The sequence below is a fragment of the Ylistrum balloti genome, unplaced genomic scaffold (genome assembly GCF_031769215.1).
Source record: "Ylistrum balloti isolate Yb309-2 unplaced genomic scaffold, AGI_CSIRO_Ybal_v1 Utg370448, whole genome shotgun sequence".
Classification (NCBI taxonomy): domain Eukaryota; kingdom Metazoa; phylum Mollusca; class Bivalvia; order Pectinida; family Pectinidae; genus Ylistrum; species Ylistrum balloti.
In genome coordinates, this window is record NW_026782298.1 from 1,443,466 (window position 1) to 1,470,761 (window position 27,296).

At 37.8% G+C, this 27,296-nt stretch overlaps 1 protein-coding gene across 1 annotated transcript; it reads right to left on the reverse strand.

Moving 5' to 3' along the window:
- On the reverse strand, positions 1 to 27,020 carry LOC132554857 (E3 ubiquitin-protein ligase MIB2-like). The gene is made up of 18 exons (XM_060219180.1): positions 26,822 to 27,020; positions 26,466 to 26,634; positions 25,875 to 25,981; positions 25,464 to 25,661; positions 24,799 to 24,977; positions 24,471 to 24,575; positions 21,967 to 22,071; positions 21,123 to 21,150; positions 16,846 to 17,012; positions 12,532 to 12,680; positions 11,381 to 11,537; positions 9,583 to 9,737; positions 8,954 to 9,080; positions 7,356 to 7,458; positions 6,931 to 7,016; positions 2,679 to 2,866; positions 987 to 1,195; positions 1 to 41 (listed from the first exon to the last, which is right to left on the reverse strand). The coding sequence occupies exons 1-18, from the start codon at positions 27,018 to 27,020 to the stop codon at positions 1 to 3; spliced, it is 2,472 nt and encodes an 823-aa protein (XP_060075163.1).
- Positions 27,021 to 27,296: the final 276 nt, after the last annotated feature.

A 27,296-nucleotide genomic window follows, 5' to 3' on the forward strand; every position in this document is an offset into this window, starting at 1 on the left:
TCACTGCACGTGGCAGGGTACTTCCACAATCTCTCTCCCCTCTAGAAGAAAAAATGAATTGATTATTTTCCTCATGGGTTACAAAATCAACAAGCCAACACGAACTTTACCAGTTCAGTAAAGGGGATATTGTCAGTTTTGTAAACAATTTTAATTGCTTGTCCATATCGTACATATATAGGAACTGAATAGATTTTACCATTGTCATAGTGGCAATCTATGGCAGTAGCTGTCTACACATCTTATGGTGCCAGCTAGCGTACCATAGAATAATTGTAGATAGCTGTAGTCATTCATTGCCGCTATGAAGATGAAAAAATCATGACACGACAAGCCTACATCAGATCCACATTGATTTTTGCCGATCTTGGTGTAAGCATCCAACTGATTTATCCGTTGGTCAGGAAATTAATACTCCAATGAGCTACATATTTGCTATATGTTCAATTTGAATGACCCTTTACTTGACATTTTTCTTACTGTCCAACAGAAAATAAAATCACAAAAAGTGATTATGTTAATCTGTCATTTTGCAACAGCAGAATGCGAGGTACTCAAAATAATGACAACTAGTTCTAGATCGAAATCTGTTTTGATATTTAGTGATAACTATTTCTTAATGGTGTATTCGATTTAATCACGTATGGCGATGTTGGACAAGGGAGCTTACTCCTTTTATAGAAGAAGTTTTTGGCGGATTAATATAGATGATTATCTAGTATGTGAATCATGTAATCGTTCCACGTGACTGACTGTATACATAGTGTTTTCATGGTCCAAGGTTTGTTATTTTCAGTCTGTAGATGCAATAAGAGAAACAACAGCCAAAATGGACATAAATTTAATGAGATGAAAACTGAAAAGGATAAATATATCAATGCCAACTGAATTAAAAGCAATTTTGACAGATTATTTGGTAATATAGGATACATTTTGTATTTCTGTAGTACACATATAATAAAAGTCATGGGCACATGGTTACCTACCCATGTCTACACATTTGGCGACATCCTGTTTACACATGGGACAACACCGGAACTTGCGACAGCAGTTCTTACAAGCTACTTTGTGTCGACAGGGAAGGAATCGTGCATCCGAGAGTCTCTCCTTACACAATGCACATGGTAGGGGGAGCTCCGAGAACAGCTCAGCCAGAAACTGGTCCCCAAGGGAAGGCTTGGCCGTTTGCGGTCGTCTAGAGGCAGACAAGTACAAACAAGTTTTCCAATCAATGGGATTGACATTTCATTTAAAATGCTGTAAACTCAATGCAAAAATACTTATCATAAGAATACAAACATAGAGAAGATTTCTGAATCATTTTCAATATGGAGCCTTCACAATGTTCATAACTTTGAAGATATTCTTTCAAACAGACCTTTCATCAAACTTTATCTTTGTGAGAACGACATATTTCAATCCTGACCAAGTTTGAACTGCACAAACTATCTTTGTTGTAAAGTCATACCTACAGTTACGGTATCAATGATTTTAAAGTTGATGCAATGGTAGAAATATACAGAAACATTTATAATAATAAGGGAAAGCACTCTGTAAACAACGGACACTGAAGAGCATAGTTATACAAACATGTGTTCTGGGAGACATCTGGTCAGGGATACCACAAGATAGAGATGACAGAAAAAAGAAAAACGTCACAAGTAATGGAGCAACAACATTTTGATCTCTTTGATAACCATTTGGTAGATGGTAGGTAGGGTTCAATTTTAGTCATTCTGTACTCCATGGATACAGTATGTCTAATTTCCTATTTTTTCTGAACAATAACATCATAGATACAGCACTGTCCTCTGTCTGTATCTCATTTGAACACTGCAACTGAGATACGATTCGCACCCCTCTCCGAATCTCTCATGAACAGAACACATCAGACCTCTCATTCTCCAGGAGCTCTTGAACAACAACATCGCAGACACATCAATCGATCCCCCATATCTCTCCTGAGTAGTGACATCATAGACACATCAATCACTCCCCATATCTCTCCTGAGTAGTGACGTCATAGTCACATCAATCACTCCCCCATATCTCCCCTGAGTAGTGACGTCATAGACACATCAATCACTCCCTAAAATTCTCCTGAGTAGTGACGTCATAGACACACCAATCACTCATATCTCTCCCCGAGTAATGACGTCATAGGTACATCAATCACTCCCCATATCTCTCCTACGTAGTGACATCATAGACACATCAATCACTCCCAATATATCTCCTGAGTAGTGACGTCAAAGACACATCAATCACTCCTATCTCTCCCCGAGTAATGACGTCATAGGTACATCAATCACTCCCCAAATCTCTTCTGAATAGTGACGTCATAGACACATCAATCACTCCTATCTCTCCCCGAGTAATGACGTCATAGGTACATCAATCACCCCCTTATATCTCTTCTGAATAGTGACGTCCTAGACACATCAATCACTCCTAATATATCTCCTGAGTAGTGACGTCATAGACACACCATATATCTCATGAACAGAAGACATCACTAACTGCTCTGTCCCTTTGAATCACTCCTATAAACAGTAACATTGGGAGATAAGTTGTTGACGGATATATGAAGTAAACTATACCTGTCCACCTGTCTGATTGTTTATTAAATATGACAGTAGCAGTACTTACATACATCATTTCCAACTACAAATACTTACATTTTCGCAGCAAATTTGCTGACTGCCTCCTTCAATCTTTCGCTGCGACATACTTCAAGGGGCGTTCCGTTCCTGTTGTTCCTGGCTTGAAGACTCGCTCCCTTTTCTATCAGCTTACATGCTACTTGGTAGCGTTCGTTGTCCTCCTGGACACTGACTTGCATTGACAGGCCAAACAACTGTAATAACTGTTAGAAGAGAGATATATATCTAGATATAATTCATAGTCAGTGCAATTTATCATCATAACAGACATTCAAGTGTGACTGAACATCAAAAACAACATATCGATCTTGAAAGAAATCATTGTTTAATGTAATTACTATTATGTATTTTAAACAAATAATTGAAACCTGTTATTTCTCTCGTATCCAAACATGAGAAACATGAACATGGTATTCCTACACAACAGTAACAACATTCCTACACAACAGTAACAACCTTCCTACACAACAGTAACAACATTCCTACACAGCAGTAACAACATTCCTACACAGCAGTAACAACATTCCTACACAACAGTAACAACATTCCTACACAACAGAAACAACATTCCTACACAACAGTAACAACCTTCGTTCACAACAGTAACAACATTCATACACAACAGTAACAACATTCATACACAACAGTAACAACATTCATACACAACAGTAACAACATTCCTACACAACAGAAACAACCTTCCTACAAAACAGTATCAACCTTCCTACACAACAGTAACAACATTCCTACACAACAGTAACAACCTTCCTACACAACAGTAACAACATTCATACACAACAGTAACAACCTTCCTACACAACAGTAACAACCTTCGTTCACAACAGTAACAACATTCATACACAACAGTAACAACATTCATACACAACAGTAACAACATTCATACACAACAGTAACAGAAACAACCTTCCTACAAAACAGTATCAACCTTCCTACACAACAGTAACAACATTCCTACACAACAGTAACAACCTTCCTACACAACAGTAACAACATTCATACACAACAGTAACAACCTTCCTACACAACAGAAACAACCTTCGTTCACAACAGTAACAACATTCATACACAACAGTAACAACATTCATACACAACATTAACAACCTTCCTACAGAACAGAAACAACCTTCGTACACAACAGAAACAACATTCATACACAACAGTAACAACATTCCTACACAACAGTAACAACATTCGTACACAACAGAAACAACCTTCCTACACATCAGTAACAACCTTCCTACACAACAGTAACAACATTCCTACACAACAGTAACAACATTCGTACACAACAGAAACAACATTCCTACACAACAGTAACAACATTCCTACACAACAGTAACAACATTCGTACACAACAGAAACAACCTTCCTACAGAACAGAAACAACCTTCGTACACAACAGAAACAACATTCCTACACAACAGTAACAACCTTCCTACACAACAGTAACAACCTTCCTACACAACAGTAACAACCTTCCTACACAACAGTAACAACATTCGTACACAACAGAAACAACCTTCCTACAGAACAGAAACAACCTTCGTACACAACAGAAACAACATTCCTACACAACAGTAACAACCTTCCTACACAACAGTAACAACATTCCTACACAACAGTAACAACATTCGTACACAACAGAAACAACCTTCCTACAGAACAGAAACAACCTTCCTACACAACAGTAACAACCTTCCTACACAACAGAAACAACATTCGTACACAGGAAATGACATTTATACATGTCTTGTGTTACATTTGTTCTGGGATTCCGAATCATTAGGTTGAAATAACACTGGGCATGTATCTGTTTTGAAAGACAATACTTGGTAGGCAATTTCACAAATTTGATAAAAAAAAGTTATTTAAAGATTTTGACACGTGTAACACACGTGCCTCCAAGACAAGTCGAGGTCAATCATCTGCTCATTCTTCCTGAATTTCATCATTTTTTAAAATTATTTTAACTATTAAGTTTTCATTTTTATTCTATCCTGTATTGATTAAGCAGATTTTGTTTGAAATGTAGGCTGAAAGGTGGATAAAAGTAAATCCTTTGACCAAACAGCCTAACATGCCACCGCCCCGTTTTAAGGATCTTTTAGGTTTTTGAGAGAATCTAAAAAATTCTTACAGGTTTGACTAATGATGTCTTATAAAATGGCAGAGATAATTTTGTAACGTTTTGTTTTGGCATTCGTGGAAGAAAACACAGAAAAGACTAGAACAACTACACATATATTTGTATATAACTTTATCTGCATTTTGTACAGTTAAATATAGAAATATTCACACTCACTCTCACACTATCAATAATTTAATCACTTGTTGATACTGGTATACCATTCATCCTCTTCACAGACAGAGAGCCTACAGTCTGTTCATAGATAGTTGGGATAGTTATTCACACAATTCCACATAATGTCACTCGTTGACAGTGACCAACATCTCGCCACTAACACCGACACCTTGCCAAGGTAGTCAAGACTTGCTACTACGTAAGCAGAGTGCCTAGATCTCCTCTACTATTGAGGCTAATATCTCAGTTCATCATAGCTGGGCAACAGCAACATACACTAGGAACAATACTGGGAGGGTACAGCACGTAGTCTGCCTGTCACCACCCTTATATCAGTTGACATTACATTGACACAGTCATGAGGCTTCTTTGTCTTAAGTCTGGTAGTCATATATTTGTGGGCTCTAGTTGGTACTCATCATCTGTCCATCTTGTGAAGCTATAGGTGTAAATGTAAATAAATATAATTATAAAAAATTGATACTTCAATACTATAGGTTACTTAATGATCTATAAAACCCTCTATTATTTGTCGCCATATAATTATAGTATTTGTCTGCAATAAACCTAATTGTGCAAATGACCTTTACAGATACCGGAAGTATATAAAATTCTGTGATGCGTGACCGAATTCGACATAAAATAACACGGAAACGACTTATCACCACACTTGCTGAAGCTGGCTTCCATACATCTTACATGAACAAAACTAAGTGATATCTATAGATGTACAGTAACTAAATGACGTATCAATACTATATATAATTAATTAACACTCATACATCAAGAATAATTATCTTTGAATCATTCATAATGGTATTTAGAACTTATACACCTGTATACAGTCACAACAAATTAGTACGCTTGAGTGAACACGCACTGATGAATAGATTGCTTGACCAGTAATAGAGTAAAACTTAACAGAGCATAAAACAATCCATTAAAACAGCACAGTACGAATGATAAAAAGCATACTTACCCCAGTCAGAGTTCTGAGCACCATCCCATATCTCATTATGGCTCGAAAACTAACCCGAATAATGGTAAACAGGTCAAAAAGCAATGGCTGTGAACATCGTCCGTATTCTTTTGCGCGTTCATACATACACTAGTGACTAATTCCCTGATATAATATATATGGTAAACATACTTGCGTTCATGAACCATTCACCTGAACAAATAGAAAAAAAACCCTTCATTCTTACTTTCCTTTCTATTGGGTGGACATAAAAGACATTGTAACCTTGATGATAGGTCAAGATCATCTATTTAAACAAGTTAATGACCTTGTGCCTTTTGACTTATTTGAAGATTTGAAAATTGTGACTGTTGTGTGACCTTGCAAGTTGATCAGTGTCGTTAATTTGAGCACACTTCGATTTTCTTTATTGCACTCCTGGTCAAATATCTTCATTTAGGGCCAATTCTCACATGGCTAATTTAGCTATTAAACAATTCAATTAAGAAACTGATATACGGCAAATACTGTCTGATAAAAATTCCCTATTGGGTTCTGGCCTTGTGGTCAGATTCATTATTCATAAAAATTGCTTCAGGCCAAAATTCGATAATACCCTTGCAGGAGGAAGAAATTAGGAACTTATATTTCCCCAATTGGGCCTCGCCTGAGATTCAATATTTATGCAAGCTTGGTTTCCCTCCCACTTCCTTGCTTCTAACCAAATTTGTTCAGTCATACATGGCTAGAAGTGAGTGTTAGTAAAATGTTGAAGGATGCCGGACGCCGAAAAGACGATGGACATTGCACTATCACATAATCTCACCAGTCCGTTGGACCAGGTGAGCTAATGAAGTAAAAACACAAGTTAAAAGGCGAATGAACGCCGCACCACATTAAGACTCACCATGCAGTCTACATGTATTAACACTATGATAATTATCACATTCATTCCGATTCCAGTAAATCATAGTCACTCTACATACAGGGTCCATTGCATCTCCCCTGTGTCCAAGCAATGCCATATGAAGGGGTGTATCACCATCCTTGTCTATCACAGTCACGGAGGCACCTGTTGGGACAGACAGTTACACGTGGATAAAATAATTTGCTGTTGGGTTAGAACTAATAAATTCTGTATAAAACACTTGAGTTATATAATGTAGTTCTTTATTATACAATCTGAGTGCAAGACAAAAATATTCCAAGCATCTCTTCCAAGAGCTAGACCATGATTTGTAATGTTAGGCCTGCACAAGCAGTACAAATTTAACAGTACCACAAAATCATTGTTATGTATTCAAGCGTTTTTATACAACAACATATCTCAGGTAGTCAATTTGACGTGATAAGATTATTTGATATGGTTGAAGCCATCAGCACCATTGACTACACGACAGCGTCTACTTACCATGCTGAAGCAATGTTTGCGCAGTTTCTAAATAGCCCTGGTGAGCAGCAAGGTGAAGAGGTGTAAGATTATTTTTGTTCCTTATGTCAACAGTGGCTTTACCCTACATAGAAAAAAATACGTCACCAGTGTGACATCAGATGCGGAACAATATTAAAATCAAAATCGTTTTAATACTCACACGTAACAGTCCTACATACACATGAGTAACAGTCCTACATACACACGAGTAACAGTCCTACATACACACGAGTAACAGTCCTACATACACATGAGTAATAGTCCTACATACACACAAGTAACAGTCCTATATACACACGAGTAACAGTCCTACATACACACGAGTAACAGTCCTATATATACACACGAGTAACAGTCCTAAATATACACACGAGTAACAGTCCTACATACACACGAGTAACATTCCTATATACACATGAGTAACAGTCCTATATATACACACGAGTAACAGTCCTATATATACACACGAGTAACAGTCCTACATACACACGTGTAACAGTCCTATATATACACACGAGTAACATTCCTATATATACACACGAGTAACAGTCCTACATACACACGAGTAACAGTCCTACATACACACGAGTAACAGTCCTACATACACACGAGTAACAGTCCTATATATACACACGAGTAACAGTCCTACATACACACGAGTAACAGTCCTATATATACACACGAGTAACAGTCCTATATATACACACGAGTAACAGTCCTACATACACACGAGTAACAGTCCTACATACACACGAGTAACAGTCCTATATATACACACGAGTAACAGTCCTATATATACACACGAATAACAGTCCTATATAAACACACGAGTAACAGTCCTATATATACACACGAGTAACAGTCCTATATATACACACGAGTAACAGTCCTACATACACACGAGTAACAGTCCTATATATACACACGAGTAACAGTCCTATATATACACACGAGTAACAGTCCTACATACACACGAGTAACAGTCCTACATACACATGCGTAACAGTCCTACATACACACGAAAAACAGTCCTATATATACACACGAGTAACAGTCCTATATACACACGAGTAACAGTCCTACATATACACACGAGTAACATTCCTACATACACATGAGTAACATTCCTACAAACACACGAGTAACATTCCTACATACACATGAGTAACAGTCCTATATATACACACGAGTAACAGTCCTGCATACACACGAGTAACATTCCTACATACACACGAGTAACAGTCCTATATACACATGAGTAACAGTCCTATATATACACACGAGTAACAGTCCTACATACACACGAGTAACAGTCCTACATACACACGAGTAACAGTCCTACATACACATGAGTAACATTCCTACATACACATGAGTAACAGTCCTATATATACACACGAGTAACAGTCCTATATATACACATGAGTAACAGTCCTACACACACTTGTGTAACTGTTCTTTTAACACAGATGTAACATATTTTGGACAAATATTACGTGCCATATAAATAAATATAACGGTCATAGATAGATTACTACAGAAGATGTTGCTGTGGTTGTAGAGAAGATGTCACTTACTTTCAGTATAAGGAGATTAGCGATCTCGCTGTGGTTGTTGATGGCGGCAATATGCAGGGCTGCATGTCCGTCAGTTTTCTGGACATCCACTATGGTAGATGCCTTGGTCAGAATCTTCTCTGTTGCACTAAACATGACATACATATACAGTTAAGATTTCTTATTGTTCATATGTTTTTCTAAGGGTGAAGAAATGTAAATAAAAATATTTTTGTCTTTTAAGAAATGACATACTATGACCACTAACGACCAGTTAATGACGTTCTGACAACAGGTATCTGATAAGGGGGACATACTACCTCAGTAATAAGGCATTAAACTTTCTCATAGCTTATGATGATCTGAAATGTGACTGGTTCTAACCTGACTTGGTACGGTTTGTATTTCTCAGGGACCTTGGGGTCATTGACCTTCTGGTTCTGTAGGAAATGTGGCCTTTGGCAAAACACAGTACATGAAAGTGACTTGCCTTCATGTTTGGTACTGAGATATCCACTATTCACTACACCCAACCCACCAGGTAGCCTCACCACAAAATGCCCTTTGCAGTTGACCAAGTGATAAGTTGAACAACACAAACGTGTTGTAATATAATGTAATTCACAGGTTTTTGGTCCTGCGTCACTTACAACTCATTGCCTTTGAAGGCGGCCCATTGTAAAGGATTGAATCCTCGTTGGTTGGTGACCTTGGGATCCAGATTTGGATGGCTGAGCAGCAAGTTCACTCCTCTCTCATTTCGCTTCATTATGGCATCATGAAGAGGTGTGTCACCCTCAGCATCCTTTAACCACATTATACAAGTAAGATAACAACTTAAAGCAACATCTCCTACACCAAACACCAACATAAATTTAAATGAGGAATCAGTTATTCATAAAATAAATACCTTATATTTCAGAATAAAAGTTATTTTCTATATTTGGATATATTGAAATAAGAAGCTCAAGGGACTGAAAGCTCGAATTATAGAAATGGTGTTTTTGTTCATGTAACATAAAATCAATCTGAGATGGCTAAAACTACGTAGCATATACAATGCTGATAAAAAGCGTACTGTATTGTTAAAATTCAGTCTAGCCAAATTTTCAATCCAACCTGTCACAGTGTTGTAATGTCAGTGTTGTAACTCTGTTTACCCAAATGTTCAATCGAGTCCCGTCAGAGTGCTGTAACACTGTCTACCCAAATGTTCAATCCAAACCTGTCAGAGTGCTATAACACTGTCTACCCAAATGTTCCATCCAATCCTGTCAAAGTGTTGTAACGCTGTCTACCCAAATGTTCAATCCAAACCTGTCAAAGTGTTGTAATGTCACAGTGTTGTAACTCTGTTTACCCAAATGTTCAATCGAGTCCTGTCAGAGTGCTGTAACACTGTCTACCCAAATGTTCAATCCAAACCTGTCAGAGTGCTGTAACGCTGTCTACCCAAATGTTCAATCCAAACCTGTCAAAGTGTTGTAATGTCACAGTGTTGTAACTCTGTTTACCCAAAATGTTCAATTGAGTCCTGTCAGAGTGCTGTAACACTGTCTACCCAAATGTTCAATCGAGTCCTGTCAGAGTGCTGTAACACTGTCTACCCAAATGTTCAATCCAAACCTGTCAAAGTGTTGTAACGCTGTCTACCCAAATGTTCAATCCAAACCTGTCAAAGTGTTGTAATGTCACAGTGTTGTAACTCTGTTTACCCAAATGTTCAATCGAGTCCTGTCAGAGTGCTGTAACACTGTCTACCCAAATGTTCCATCCAATCCTGTCAAAGTGTTGTAACACTGTCTACCCAAATGTTCAATCCAAACCTGTCAGAGTGCTGTAACACTGTCTACCCAAATGTTCAATCCAAACCTGTCAGAGTGCTGTAACGCTGTCTACCCAAATGTTCAATCCAAACCTGTCAAAGTGTTGTAATGTCACAGTGTTGTAACTCTGTTTACCCAAAATGTTCAATTGAGTCCTGTCAGAGTGCTGTAACACTGTCTACCCAAATGTTCAATCCAAACCTGTCAGAGTGCTATAACACTGTCTACCCAAATGTTCCATCCAATCCTGTCAAAGTGTTGTAACGCTGTCTACCCAAATGTTCAATCCAAACCTGTCAAAGTGTTGTAATGTCACAGTGTTGTAACTCTGTTTACCCAAATGTTCAATCGAGTCCTGTCAGAGTGCTGTAACACTGTCTTCCCAAATGTTCAATCCAATGTTGTAACTCTGTCTGCCCTAGTCTTACATCCCGAACTATCACCTAAGGTCTAATCTCTTCCTATCTCAGCAACCTTTTCTCGATCCTACACTTCGAAAGATTGTAGGGCTGAAACTTCAGCCTCTACACTATTGTCCATAAAGTAAAGGAACCCAACAAAATCTTAACATATCTGAGATTTTCAGGGTTGAATCCTCACTTTAATCTCACTCTTAACCTACCCGAATATTTGGGTTACAACCCTTCTCCAGGACCACCTTCAGAATATTGTTCATGCCCTCATAAGCAGCAGTATGAGCCGTGGAGCGACCATGTATGTTACAGGCATTCACATTGGCACCCTTTTGTACTAGGTACAAGGCAATAGCTTCCTTCTTTCTACAAGGGAAGTTAAAATTATAAAACATTATTCGGCTGCTTAACAACTAAAAGAGTCAATCTTCATTTTTCATCTACTTAGCTCTTGTTTGACGAATACAGGTCAACCTACACTTTCTATGTACACGCCTCCAGTCTGAATTATACAGATCAGCCTACACTTTGTATCTACCCAGACCCAGTCTGACATACACAGGTCAACCTACACTTTGCATCTACCCAGACCCAGTCTTACATACACATGTCAACCTTCACTTGCTATCTATCCTGCTCCCGTCTGACATACACAGGTCAATTTACACTTTCTATCTTCCAAGCTCCTGTCTGACATACACAGACCATCCTGCACTTTCTATCTACCCAGCTCCTCTTTCTATCAACCTGGCAACTGCCTTCCAAACACATGTCATACTACACTTTCTACCTCCCCAGCTCCAGTTTTACATACACATGTCAACTGTCAATTTCTTTCTACCCGGCTCCTGTCTGACATACTTCAGTCATATTCGCTGTCTCTCTACCCGCCTCCAGACTGATATACACAAATCATACTACACTTTTTATCTACCCAGCTTTTCTTTCTATCTTCCTGACAACTGTCTGACATACACATGTCATACCACACTCTCTACCAGGCACCTGTCAGATATACACAAACCATCCTTCGTTTTCTATTTTCCGAGCTCATGCCTGATATACGCAGGTCATACCACATTTTTTTATTTAATCGGATCCTTTGTGATATCAACTGATCACCCGACACTTTTTGCCTATCTGGCTACTATCTGACATACGCAGGTCAACCTCCACTCTCTATCTACCCAGTTCCTGACTGACATGTACAGGTCGTGGGTCTCCACATCTTTTCCATAGTCATCCTAACATGTTCTTCTAATTCCCTAATTGGTATAAAGTTTGGTCTTCTGGTGTCTGGTAGTGAAGATCAAATGTCCCAACTTAACATATGTTTCTGAGAATGTCTTCTGATAATTACCCGGCTATGGCCGAAAGCAGTGCTGTACTCTTGTCTGCGCTCTCAGCATCGATTCTGGCACCATTGTCTACAAGAAGCTTGACTACCTCCTCATGACCCTCATAAGAGGCTATCATTAATGGAGTCAGGTTCTTAAAGGTGCAGTTTCCCTAAAATCATTAATGTTAATGTAAGAAATTGTGAATAGAACTTCCCAATTTAATAATAATAAAAAGAATAGTAAAACAGTATATCAAAGTGGAAGGCAGTTCCTGAGAAGCTTTTCTTTATCTGTTCCACTATGCCCTAGCAGTTTTTGGTTGTTTTCACCGGCAGTCCTAAGCTGTTTCCATCTCTTAACTGTTTTAGAGGACGAATGATTTAAATGAGTTTGCAAGGAACGGCTAGAAAATGTTAACAGCCTGTACGTAAATAGCCCTATTATAATATTGAAGTTATGAAAAGCAAAGGAATGCTACAAACAGTTAAAATATGCCAACATGCAAATTGTCTTTTCGAAATATACTAAAACTAACTTCTCAGCAATACTAAAAACTGCTTAGAACACTGAATATACTGCACGTTATGTAGTTTTTTTTCTTACAATAATTAAGAATATAATTTCAATTTATAATAAATTAACAAGTTAGTTTCATTAATTTGAGTCTACTAATGTCTTAGGATTTTGGAAAGTGATCTAAAGTACCTAGTCTTACATGACATTTGGAAGTGAGTGTTTTGTCATGTATCTAGCAGTCTATTGTAAATATAGACAAAGTGTATTAAATGCCAGGTAATAAATTAATGATGTATATCTGATGGTCACTTGTTAAATAGACACACCGTATCCTGATATGAGGATACAATGCCCTTCAGTTAAACAAATTATATAAAGCATCTATACTGATTTACTTTAGTGTAATGTCCTTTTAAAAACAAATAACAATACTTCATTTAATTCATGTATTATAGAATAATCTTAGATGTCACATTTATCCTCAAATCTGCTGAATCCTGGATCATGGCATATTCTAACAGAGTTTAAGTCATGTGACAGATTCAAACAGAAATGTCTTGGAAAGGTGAAACAGAAACACTCCAAACTGATTCAAACAGAAATGTCTCGGAATGGTGAAACACTCCAGACTGATTCAAACAAAAATGTCTTGGAATGGTGAAACACTCCAGACTGATTCAAACAGAAATGTCTTGGAATGGTGAAACAGAAAACACTCCAGACTCGGAATGGTGAAACAGAAACACTCCAGACTGATTCAAACAGAAATGTCTCGGAATGGTGAAACAGAAACACTTGAGACTGATTCAAACAGAAATGTCTTGGAATGGTGAAACAGAAACACTTGAGACTGATTCAAACAGAAATGTCTTGGAATGGTGAAACAGAAACACTCCAGACTGATTCAAACAGAAATGTCTTGGAATGGTGAAACAGAAACACTCCAGACTTATTCAAACAGAAATGCCTTGGAATGGTGAAACAGAAACACTCCAGACTGATTCAAACAGAAATGTCTTGGAATGGTGAAACAGAAACACTTGAGACTGATTCAAACAGAAATGTCTTGGAATGGTGAAACAGAAACACTCCAGACTGATTCAAACAGAAATGTCTTGGAATGGTGAAACAGAAACACTGGAGACTTATTCAAACAGAAATGCCTTGGAATGGTGAAACAGAAACACTCCAGACTGATTCAAACAGAAATGTCTTGGAATGGTGAAACAGAAACACTCCAGACTGATTCAAACAGAAATGACTTGGAATGGTGAAACAGAAACACTCCAGACTGATTCAAACAGAAAAATGTGAAACAGAAACACTTGATTCAAACAGAAATGGAATGGAAACAGAAACACTCCAGACTGATTCAAACAGAAATGCCTTGGAATGGTGAAACAGAAACACTCCAGACTGATTCAAACAGAAATGTCTTGGAATGGTGAAACAGAAACACTTGAGACTGATTCAAACAGAAATGTCTTGGAATGGTGAAACAGAAACACTCCAGACTGATTCAAACAGAAATGTCTTGGAATGGTGAAAAAGAAACACTCCAGACTGATTCAAACAGAAATGCCTTGGAATGGTGAAACAGAAACACTCCAGACTGATTCAAACAGAAATGTCTTGGAATGGTGAAACAGAAACACTTGAGACTGATTCAAACAGAAATGTCTTGGAATGGTGGAACAGAAACACTCCAGACTGATTCAAACGGAAATGTCTTGGAATGGTGAAACAGAAACATTGGAGACTGATTCAAACAGAAATGTCTTGGAATGGTGAAACAGAAACACTCCAGACTTATTCAAACAGAAATGTCTTGGAATGGTGAAACAGAAACACTCCAAACTGATTCAAACAGAAATGTCTTGGAATGGTGAAACACTCCAGACTGATTCAAACAGAAATGTCTTGGAATGGTGAAACAGAAACACTTGAGACTGATTCAAACAGAAATGTCTTGGAATGGTGAAACAGAAACACTCCAGACTGATTCAAACAGAAATGTCTTGGAATGGTGAAACAGAAACACTGGAGACTGATTCAAACAGAAATGTCTTGGAATGGTGAAACAGAAACACTCCAGACTGATTCAAACAGAAATGCCTTGGAATGGTGAAACAGAAACACTCCAGACTGATTCAAACAGAAATGTCTTGGAATGGTGAAACAGAAACACTCCAGACTTATTCAAACAGAAATGTCTTGGAATGGTGAAACAGAAACACTCCATACTGATTCAAACAGATTCAAACAGAAATGTCTTGGAATGGTGAAACAGAAACACTCCAGACTGATTCAAACAGAAATGCCTTGGAATGGTGAAACAGAAACACTCCAGACTGATTCAAACAGAAATGTCTTGGAATGGTGAAACAGAAACAGACTGATTCAAACAGAAATGTCTTGGAATGGTGAAACAGAAACACTCCAGACTGATTCAAACAGAAATGATCTTGGAATGGTGAAACAGAAACACTCCAGACTGATTCAAACAGAAATGTCTTGGAATGGTGAAACAGAAACACTCCAGACTGATTCAAACAGAAATGTCTTGGAATGGTGAAACAGAAACACTTCAAACAGAAACTTGAATTCAAACAGAAATGATTCAAACAGAAATGTCTTGGAATGGTGAAACAGAAACACACTGATTCAAACAGAAATGTCTTGGAATGGTGAAACAGAAACACTCCAGACTGATTCAAACAGAAATGTCTTGGAATGGTGAAACAGAAACACTCCAGACTGATTCAAACAGAAATGTCTTGGAATGGTGAAACAGAAACACTCCAGACTGATTCAAACAGAAATGTCTTGGAATGGTGAAACAGAAACACTCCAGACTGATTCAAACAGAAATGTCTTGGAATGGTGAAACAGAAACACTTGAGACTGATTCAAACAGAAATGTCTTGGAATGGTGAAACAGAAACACTCCAGACTGATTCAAACAGAAATGTCTTGGAATGGTGAAACAGAAACACTTGAGACTGATTCAAACAGAAATGTCTTGGAATGGTGAAACAGAAACACTCCAGACTGATTCAAACAGAAATGTCTTGGAATGGTGAAACAGAAACACTCCAGACTGATTCAAACAGAAATGTCTTGGAATGGTGAAACAGAAACACTCCAGACTGATTCAAACAGAAATGTCTTGGAATGGTGAAACAGAAACACTCCAGACTGATTCAAACAGAAATGTCTTGGAATGGTGAAACAGAAACACTCCAGACTGATTCAAACAGAAATGTCTTGGAATGGTGAAACAGAAACACTCCAGACTGATTCAAACAGAAATGTCTCGGAATGGTGAAACACTCCAGACTGATTCAAACAAAAATGTCTTGGAATGGTGAAACACTCCAGACTGATTCAAACAGAAATGTCTTGGAATGGTGAAACAGAAACACTCCAGACTGATTCAAACAGAAATGTCTCGGAATGGTGAAACAGAAACACTCCAGACTGATTCAAACAGAAATGTCTCGGAATGGTGAAACAGAAACACTCCAGAATGATTCAAACAGAAATGTCTTGGAATATGAAACAGAAACACTTGAGACTGATTAAAACAGAAATGCCTAAGAATAGTGAAACACAGCACTTTTGCCAAAAACCGATATGTCTTTTTCGAATGTGGATAAGAATCACAATAGTAAGATATGGTCATTGCTTTAACTGTAACCTACATATTAGCATTAAAATTCACAAACAACATTTATAATTATGATCAAACAGAGAACTGATATCAGTCTGGTTTCCTTATAGTGTTAATGGGTGTGACACTCTAAAGGAAAGTTCACCAGGTCTTTGTTCTTTTCCAGAATACTTTTTACAGTTGACACATTTCCTTGTGCAGCTGCAGTGACAATCTGTTCCGGTCCAACAGCTCTGCTTGTCAAGGTATCCAATACTAGCAAGTGGGCAATCATACGTGTCAGTCCATCTGACATTTCAGCAGCAGCAGAACCTGTTAATATATAGTTGTAAACAACAACTACGGAAACGTATTACGGCCACGTTGTGTTTTATTTTAACTCGAAATATCGAGATAGTAACTCGAAATTTCGAATTAGTAATCCGAAATTTTGAGTAAGTAATCAGAAATTTCGAGAGAGCGACTCGACATTTTGAGTTAGTAATACGAAATTTTGAATTTATAGGTTTCGGGTTCGACTTACTAACTCAAAATTTCGGATAACTAACCACGTTCTGTTTTATTTTAACTCGAAATTTCGAGTTAGTAATCCGAAATTTTGAGATATTAACCCGAAATTTCGAGAGAGCGACTCGAAATTTGGAGTTAGTAACTCAAAATTTCGAGTTAGTAATACAAAATTTGGAGTTAATAAGTTTCGGGTTCGACTTACTAACTCTAAATTTTGGATTACTAACTCGAAATTTCGAGTGGCTATCTCGAAATGTCGTGTTTATATCTTAAAATTTCGGATAACTAACTCAAAATTTCGTGTAATGGTAAGTAGCTTTAAGGTGTCACGGAAAAAGACATTTTGTCATTGATGATAGTTAGACTCAAGTGATAGGATTTAAGCCAGGGTCGACATATGCATACCATTAAACTGTCATCCTATACTAATATTGCTAACGTAAGTCTGAATGCTTTACTATCCAAAATAAACATATATTGCATTTATTCTCAAAAATGTAATTTACCTATGTAAACAACAATAAACTTAACCTTATCGCCACGGGAAAAAAATGTAATTTACTATCTCTGATACCACATCTGTTATATGATTGTGTATCTATACTGACACCTGATACCACATCTGTTATATGATTGTGTATCTATACTGACACCTGATACCACATCTGTTATATGATTGTGTATCTATACTGACTACACACCTGATACCACATCTGTTATATGATTGTGTATCTATACTGATACCACATCTGTTATATATGATCTATGTGAATCTATACTGACTACACACCTGATACCACATCTGTTATATGATTGTGTATCTATGACTACACACCTGATACCACATCTGTTATATGATTGTGTATCTATACTACACACCTGATACCACATCTGTTATATCTGTGTATCTATTGACATATTTATATGATTGTGTATCTATACACACCTGATACCACATCTGTTATATGATTGTGTATCTATACTGACTACACACCTGATACCACATCTGTTATATGATTGTGTATCTATACTGACTACACACCTGATACCACATCTGTTATATGATTGTGTATCTATACTGACTACACACCTGATACCACATCTGTTATATGATTGTGTATCTATACTGACTACACACCTGATACCACATCTGTTATATGATTGTGTATCTATATTGACTACACACCTGATACCACATCTGTTATATGATTGTGTATCTATACTGACTACACACCTGATACCACATCTGTTATATGATTGTGTATCTATACTGACTACACACCTGATACCACATCTGTTATATGATTGTGTATCTATACTGACTACACACCTGATACCACATCTGTTATATGATTGTGTATCTATACTGACTACACACCTGATACCACATCTGTTATATGATTGTGTATCTATACTGACTACACACCTGATACCACATCTGTTATATGATTGTGTATCTATACTGACTACACACCTGATACCACATCTGTTATATGATTGTGTATCTATACTGACACCTGATACCACATCTGTTATATGATTGTGTATCTATACTGACTACACACCTGATACCACATCTGTTATATGATTGTGTATCTATACTGACTACACACCTGATACCACATCTGTTATATGATTGTGTATGATCTATACACACCTATATCTGTTATATGATTGTGTATCTATACTGACACCTGATACCACATCTGTTATATGATTGTGTATCTATACTGACTACACACCTGATACCACATCTGTTATATGAATGTGTATCTATATTGACTACACACCTGATACCACATCTGTTATATGATTGTGTATCTATACTGACTACACACCTGATACCACATCTGTTATATGATTGTGTATGACTACACACCTATACCACATCTGTTATATGATTGTGTATCTATACACACCTGATACCACATCTGTTATATGAATGTGTATCTATACTGACTACACACCTGATACCACATCTGTTATATGATTGTGTATCTATACTGACTACACACCTGATACCACATCTGTTATATGATTGTGTATCTATACTGACTACACACCTGATACCACATCTGTTATATGATTGTGTATCTATTCTGACACCTGATACCACATCTGTTATATGATTGTGTATCTATACTGACTACACACCTGATACCACATCTGTTATATGATTGTGTATCTATACTGACTACACACCTGATACCACATCTGTTATATGATTGTGTATCTATACTGACTACACACCTGATACCACATCTGTTATATGATTGTGTATCTATACTGACTACACACTGATACCACACACCTGATACCACATCTGTTATATGATTGTGTGTATACACACCTGATACCATACTACACACCTGATACCACATCTGTTATATGATTGTGTATCTATACTGACTACACACCTGATACCACATCTGTTATATGATTGTGTATCTATACTGACTACACACCTGATACCACATCTGTTATATGATTGTGTATCTATACTGACTACACACCTGATACCACATCTGTTATATGATTGTGTATCTTTACTGACTACTCTACTGTTTTACATTCTTTTTTATGTTTGTTTATCTTTATTGACACCTGATACCACATCTGTTATATGATTGTGTATCTATACTGTTATATGATTGTGACTACACACCTGATACCACATCTGTTATATGATTGTGTATACACACCTATACCACATCTGTTATATGATTGTGTACTATACTGACTACACACCTGATACCACATCTGTTATATGATTGTGTATCTATACTGACTACACACCTGATACCACATCTGTTATATGATTGTGTATCTATACTGACTACACACCTGATACCACAACTGTTATATGAATGTGTATCTATACTGACAACACACCTGATACCACATCTGTTATATGATTGTGTATCTATACTGACACCTGATACCACATCTGTTATATGATTGTGTATCTATACTGACTACACACCTGATACCACATCTGTTATATGATTGTGTATCTATACTGTATCTATACTACACACCTGATACCACATCTGTTATATGATTGTGTATCTATACTGACTACACACCTGATACCACATCTGTTATATGATTGTGTATCTATACTGACTACACACCTGATACCACATCTGTTATATGATTGTGTATCTATACTGACTACACACCTGATACCACATCTGTTATATGATTGTGTATCTATATTGACTACACACCTGATACCACATCTGTTATATGATTGTGTATCTATACTGACACCTGATACCACATCATCTGTTATATGATTGTGTATCTATACTGACTACACACCTGATACCACATCTGTTATATGATTGTGTATCTATACTGACTACACACCTGATACCACATCTGTTATATGATTGTGTATCTATACTGACTACACACCTGATACCACATCTGTTATATGATTGTGTATCTATACTGACTACACACCTGATACCACATCTGTTATATGATTGTGTATCTATACTGACTACACACCTGATACCACATCTGTTATATGATTGTGTATCTATACTGACTACACACCTGATACCACATCTGTTATATGATTGTGTATCTCTCCTGACACCTGATACCACATCTGTTATATGATTGTGTATCTATACTGACTACACACCTGATACCACATCTGTTATATGATTGTGTATCTATACTGACTGATATATGATTACACACCTGATACCACATCTGTTATATGATTGTGTATCTATACTGACTACACACCTGATACCACATCTGTTATATGATTGTGCTGACTACACACCTATACCACATCTGTTATATGATTGTGACTACACACCTGATACCACATCTGTTATATGGTCTGTGTATCTAAACGCTACACAGCTAAATACCACATCTGTTATATGATTTTCACTACTCTGCCTACCTTGTTTATCGCCTAGTACACACAATAGAATAGAAAATAGAAGTACTTATAACACAGCCAATAGAATATCTTCTTCTATTTATGTTATATATGTCAATTATATTGGATTAAGCATCCAGAATAGAATATTACGACAGTATTCTTTCATATATAATGTGTAACAGAGTTAGTATAATAGAAAGTTGATCTGTAATATGTACACATGTACACGTTAGTATGCTTAATTATAATTCAAGGAACATAAACTGATGAAAAATTTAGTAAAGAAGCACGAATTGAAAACAAATATAAAGTGGCTTCATAGGAGGGGGGGGTTTCACTTTACCATGGACTTTATCATACCTACACCAGCACTGATGTCATCATACCAACCAGTTGAATTGAACCGTCAAGTTAAGCATGCAAGCAAGTTTAATTGCGATTGATACAGATAAAATGGGCAAAAGAATTGTGTATTACATCACACTTTACCATGGACTTTATCATACCTACACCGGCACTGATGTCATCATACCAACCAGTTGAATTGAACCGTCAAGTTAAGCATGCAAGCAAGTTTAATTGCGATTGATACAGATAAAATGGGCAAAAGAATTGTGTATTACATCACTCTTAATCTATGTTGAGCATGGCTGCTTCATACACCTCATTATTTCCGGTCTAAAACCGGAACCCCAAAATAATGTAACATCAATCGTCTACCCAGTGGTGATAGCGAACTAACTCACTGCGACATTATAATGGGTTACCTATATCAATGTATTATATTATAACAATGTATTTCATATGATTTAACACTGAAGATTAATGTAACCAGAGTATACAAGCCTTGTCCACTTCATCATCCCAACCTCCGTGGTTCTTCTGCATCAACTCAACTTTCTTCTTGTCTCCTAGTACACGAACAATGTCATTGACTTTGAAAGTGTCCACCTATAAATGATTGACGACCTTAAACACGACTATGTCAGGCTGTAAAGGGAGAGAGGGCAATACATTCTGACCTATCACCAGTATTCTATTCATACACCCCTCTCTCAGACTGACCTATTACACATGTTCTATTTATACATCCCTCTCTCAGACTGACCTATCACCAGTATTCTATTTATACATCCCTCTCTCAGACTGATCTATCACACATGTTCTATTTATACACCCCTCTCTCAGACTGACCTATCACACATGTTCTATTTATACACCCCTCTCTCAGACTGACCTATCACACATGTTCTATTTATACACCCCTCTCTCAGACTGACCTATCACACATGTTCTATTTATACACCCCTCTCTCAGACTGACCTATCACACATGTTCTATTTATACACCCCTCTCTCAGACTGACCTATCACACATGTTCTATTTATACACCCCTCTATCAGACTGACCTATCACACATGTTCTATTTATACACCCCTCTCTCAGACTGACCTATCACACATGTTCTATTTATACACCCCTCTCTCAGACTGACCTATCACACATGTTCTATTTATACACCCCTCTATCAGACTGACCTATCACACATGTTCTATTTATACACCCCTCTATCAGACTGACCTATCACACATGTTCTATTTATACACCCCTCTCTCAGACTGACCTATCACACATGTTCTATTTATACACCCCTCTCTCAGACTGACCTATCACACATGTTCTATTTATACACCCCTCTCTCAGACTGACCTATCACACATGTTCTATTTATACACCCCTCTCTCAGACTGACCTATCACACATGTTCTATTTATACACCCCTCTCTCAGACTGAACTATCACACATGTTCTATTTATACACCCCTCTCTCAGACTGACCTATCACACATGTTCTTTTGATTTCAGGCAGTCAGCTGCATACAATGAGAATATATAAAAGGTTTAGAAATCCCGATCGCTGATCTGGTTCAGTTTGCTGAAAGTGCTTCATCTAAATTATACAAAATGATTCCCCTTCACCCAAGTATGCTTCTGACCAAATCGTGCAAAAATCCTAACAATTCTACAAAAGAAAAAAGATCTTTTAAATAATTTATTCTCGTTTTCCTGTCGGGATCTGCCTGTCTTACCTCAGAGGGGAAGAATTAGGATAATATGAATTTGATCAATTTCCCCTATTGGGCCACACCACTCGAATCCCAGGGGCACGAGATGAACCGTTTATACAAGATTGATTCCCCTTCACTCCTTCAATTCAGACTGAATTTCAGGAAAATCCAATCATTCCTACAGGAATTCCCCCACCTCGCCCCCAGACTCCATAATTCATACAATTGTTTGCCCTTCTCCCCAAAGGATGTTTCTGACCCAAGGCCTAACGCTTGTACTATGGCATCAGCTGATTGGTCCTTATACCCAAGGCCTAACGCTTGTACTATGGCATCAGCTGATTGGTCCTTATACCCAAGGCCTAACGCTTGTACTATGGCATCAGCTGATTGGTCCTTATACCCAATGCCTAACCTCTGTAGTATGGCATCAGCTGATTGGTCCTTAGACCCAAGGCCTAACGCTTGTACTATGGCATCAGCTGATTGGTCCTTATACCCAAGGCCTAACGCTTGTACTATGGCATCAGCTGATTGGTCCTTATACCCAAGGCCTAACGCTTGTAGTATGGCATCAGCTGATTGGTCCTTATACCCAAGGCCTAACGCTTGTACTATGGCATCAGCTGATTGGTCCTTAGACCCAAGGCCTAACGCTTGTACTATGGCATCAGCTGATTGGTCCTTATACCCAAGGCCTAACGCTTGTACTATGGCATCAGCTGATTGGTCCTTAGACCCAATGCCTAACGCCTGTACTATGGCATCAGCTGATTGGTCCTTATACCCAAGGCCTAACCTCTGTAGTATGGCATCAGCTGATTGGTCCTTATACCCAAGGCCTAACCTCTGTAGTATGGCATCAGCTGATTGGTCCTTAGACCCAATGCCTAACGCCTGTACTATGGCATCAGCTGATTGGTCCTTAGACCCAATGCCTAACGCCTGTACTATGGCATCAGCTGATTGGTCCTTATACCCAAGGCCTAACGCTTGTACTATGGCATCAGCTGATTGGTCCTTATACCCAAGGCCTAACCTCTGTAGTATGGCATCAGCTGATTGGTCCTTATACCCAAGGCCTAACGCTTGTAGTATGGCATCAGCTGATTGGTCCTTAGACCCAATGCCTAACACCTGTAGTATGGCATCAGCTGATTGGTCCTTATACCCAAGGCCTAACGCCTGTAGTATAGCATCAGCTAATCGGTCTAAAGGGCCATGTGAGCTAAAATGAACATATCTTATAATATATTTATTCGTTATGAATTTGTTGTGTACCTTTGACAGTGCCCCTTTGTAGAACTGCCATGTAGATCCACTGTACTCTACTTCAATTGTTGATTCATCGACTATCCTCGTCACCCTCATCGTCTCACCAACACACTACAACAACCAGAATCGTAAGGTCAAGGTCAAAACTTAAAGTAAGTTTTCATTATATCAGAATTCACTGATGATATATCAATACAAATTCTATAAGAGAACATGTCTGAAAATTATGTCGATCATGCCAAAATTTTAATAGGAATGCAAAAACGAGTCAGCCGATGCCGGTTCTCCCCAGGAATAATCAGAAACAACATTGTCAAACAATTGGATTATTTACCTCACTCATGCGCATGCTCCAGCCCCCATGACCTCTCTGTACTTTCTTTAAAGATTCTGGTGGAAGATGGACGCAGACCTTGTCACCCACATTGAACTTTGAACTTGAATTTGTAGGGCGTGGAGACTGCCGGTTAATTGCCACTTTTGGTTTCACCCCTGTGTCCTGGCTGATGGCTCCTTCAGTAAAAAAGTCATAAACAATCGATTAGCTGTTGAGGGACAAAATTGCATGTCAACATTATGTTAACGTTACAACATACTGTGGCTCTCGATAGGAACACTGTTTTCTCCCTCACAAGAGATTTACGTGATCATCAGGGAAAGACAAATATATGGTTGTCAAGGGGACGATAACTCACACACAGTGTTAGCAGCAGCATTTATATTGCGTAATTTGTCAGAACTAGATATAGTTATGGATTTCAACATTTCATGGACCATTCGTGGTGGCCAATATTGAGAGCTCACAACGCCTTCCAATATGTTAAGAAAACGCGGAAGAAATATTTTTTGTGTAATGTAGACACCCTAACATTGGGAATAAGACACAATATCAGACGCAAGTTTACTCTCTCAACACCAATGAGGTAAAAAGTGCTATTATCTTGAGATATTCAAGATTTTGTGGTGAATACGATTTAACTGCTCAGTATCGACAAATACCAGCAACTGGTAGGTGTTCCTGTAAGTAGTAGAACCCCCGCGCCTCCTCAACACATTTTACATCCACTTTTCCCTGACTGCCAACACGGTAAACATTCGATTCGTTGTTTGGCCATTTGACCTTAACAGCATTCCTCGTGCCGACAGCAGCACCATAAGGTCGGATGTCCACAACCGTGCCTTTTGATCCAATACCGCCTACACCAAGACAACAGTCAAATGAAAAGTACATATTTTTTTAAACAATATTTAAAAACCACACACATAGAAAGAAATATCTTTTGTTTCAACACCGTTCTTCCTTTCACAAATATTTCATTAACTTGGTAATTGTTGAAAGGCTTAAACTTGTGTTTACAAAATACTTCTAAATGAAAATAAGGTAATGAGTCGAAAAATGTGCGTGCATACCATCCTGGTCTCCAAATTCCCAGTGAGGTCCCCGTTGGACCTTGGCCCCAGGGAGGATCCCAACAGCCCGAATCTTGGTTCCAGTCGACCTCTTCATTACCGCCACCCTGCAGCAGTGATATGCGGTGAGAACATGGTACTAACTGGGTGATAGTTTAGACAGGTTTGATTTATCATCAGTTATCAGTTTTAACTAGGTAACGGTTTAATGTATCATCAGTTATCAGTTTTAACTAGGTAACGGTTTAATGTATCATCAGTTATCAGTTTTAACTAGGTAACGGTTTAATGTATCATCAGTTATCAGTTTTAACTAGGTAACGGTTTAATGTATCACCAGTTATCAGTTTTAACTAGGTAACGGTTTAATGTATCACCAGTTATAAGTTTTAACTAGGTAACGGTTTAATGTATGATTAGTTATCAGTTTTAACTAGGTAACGGTTTAATGTATCATCAGTTATCAGTTTTAACTAGGTAACGGTTTAATGTATGATTAGTTATCAGTTTTAACTAGGTAACGGTTTAATGTATCATCTGTTATCAGTGTACTACCCTTTTACCGAACAGATTTAAAACATTCATGTTTACCACGAGGTGCCTGGTGTTTCCTTGCGATGAAAGGGATGGTCTAAGTCATGCACACTCGTGAAATAGCAGGAACTGCAAAGGTCAACATCCGGGCACTGTGTACACTGCCAGCGCATGCCAAGAATTATCTTTCCACAATTGTTACAATTCACGTCAGCGTGCTTTGCCCCTAAAACGTAAAAAAAACTAAATTTGAATAGTGATTGATCTGTGAGTATGGTAGATGTTCAGAAGATCATATAGTTATTATCATGAACAGTGAATACATGTATCCTATCACAGATGTCATTTTCTCATGACGATATTACAACTGCTGTTATGTACACGTTATGTTTTATGTTCAATAACATACTTACCAATTGGAGCATTATCCCAAATCCGCAGGTCGTATTTTCCGCCTTTACCCGCTCGGCAGTTAGTTTTACCGCCCTTGTCCCAAATCACGTCATAATTATCCTCGTTGTCCATGACAACTGTTCCAATGTGACCTTCACCCTGATCGGCGTTTCCATGACACCAGTCTGGACCACGGACAACACGTAACCCCACAGACATGTTATATATCCTCTGTAAACGAGTAAACAAGAGATCCCAGAGGACGACCATCATTGTTTGGTCAACACGTAACCCCACAGACATGTTAAATACCCTCTGTAAACGAGTAAACAAGAGATCCCAGAGGACGTCCATCATTGTTTGACCTTTATTTGTTCTAAAAGTTAGATCGTTTTTCTTCTTTCTTTTCTCTTTTCTGCTCTTGCTCTAAACGATACAAAGTTTGAACATTCCTTTGCAGAAATAGAGAATAAGAAATTCGAGGAAGATTGATAG

Excerpts from the sequence above, each read along its gene's own strand:
- LOC132554857 (XM_060219180.1), bottom strand. The coding sequence starts at position 27,020 with ATGTCTGTGGGGTTACGTGTTGTCCGTGGTCCAGACTGGTGTCATGGA. Across the intron at positions 21,151-21,966 it reads GGGATGATGAAGTGGACAAG|GCGATAAACAAGGTAGGCAG; the intron begins GCTTGTATACTC and ends TGTGTGTACTAG. Across the intron at positions 42-986 it reads CGCCAAATGTGTAGACATGG|AGGGGAGAGAGATTGTGGAA; the intron begins GTAGGTAACCAT and ends TTTTTCTTCTAG.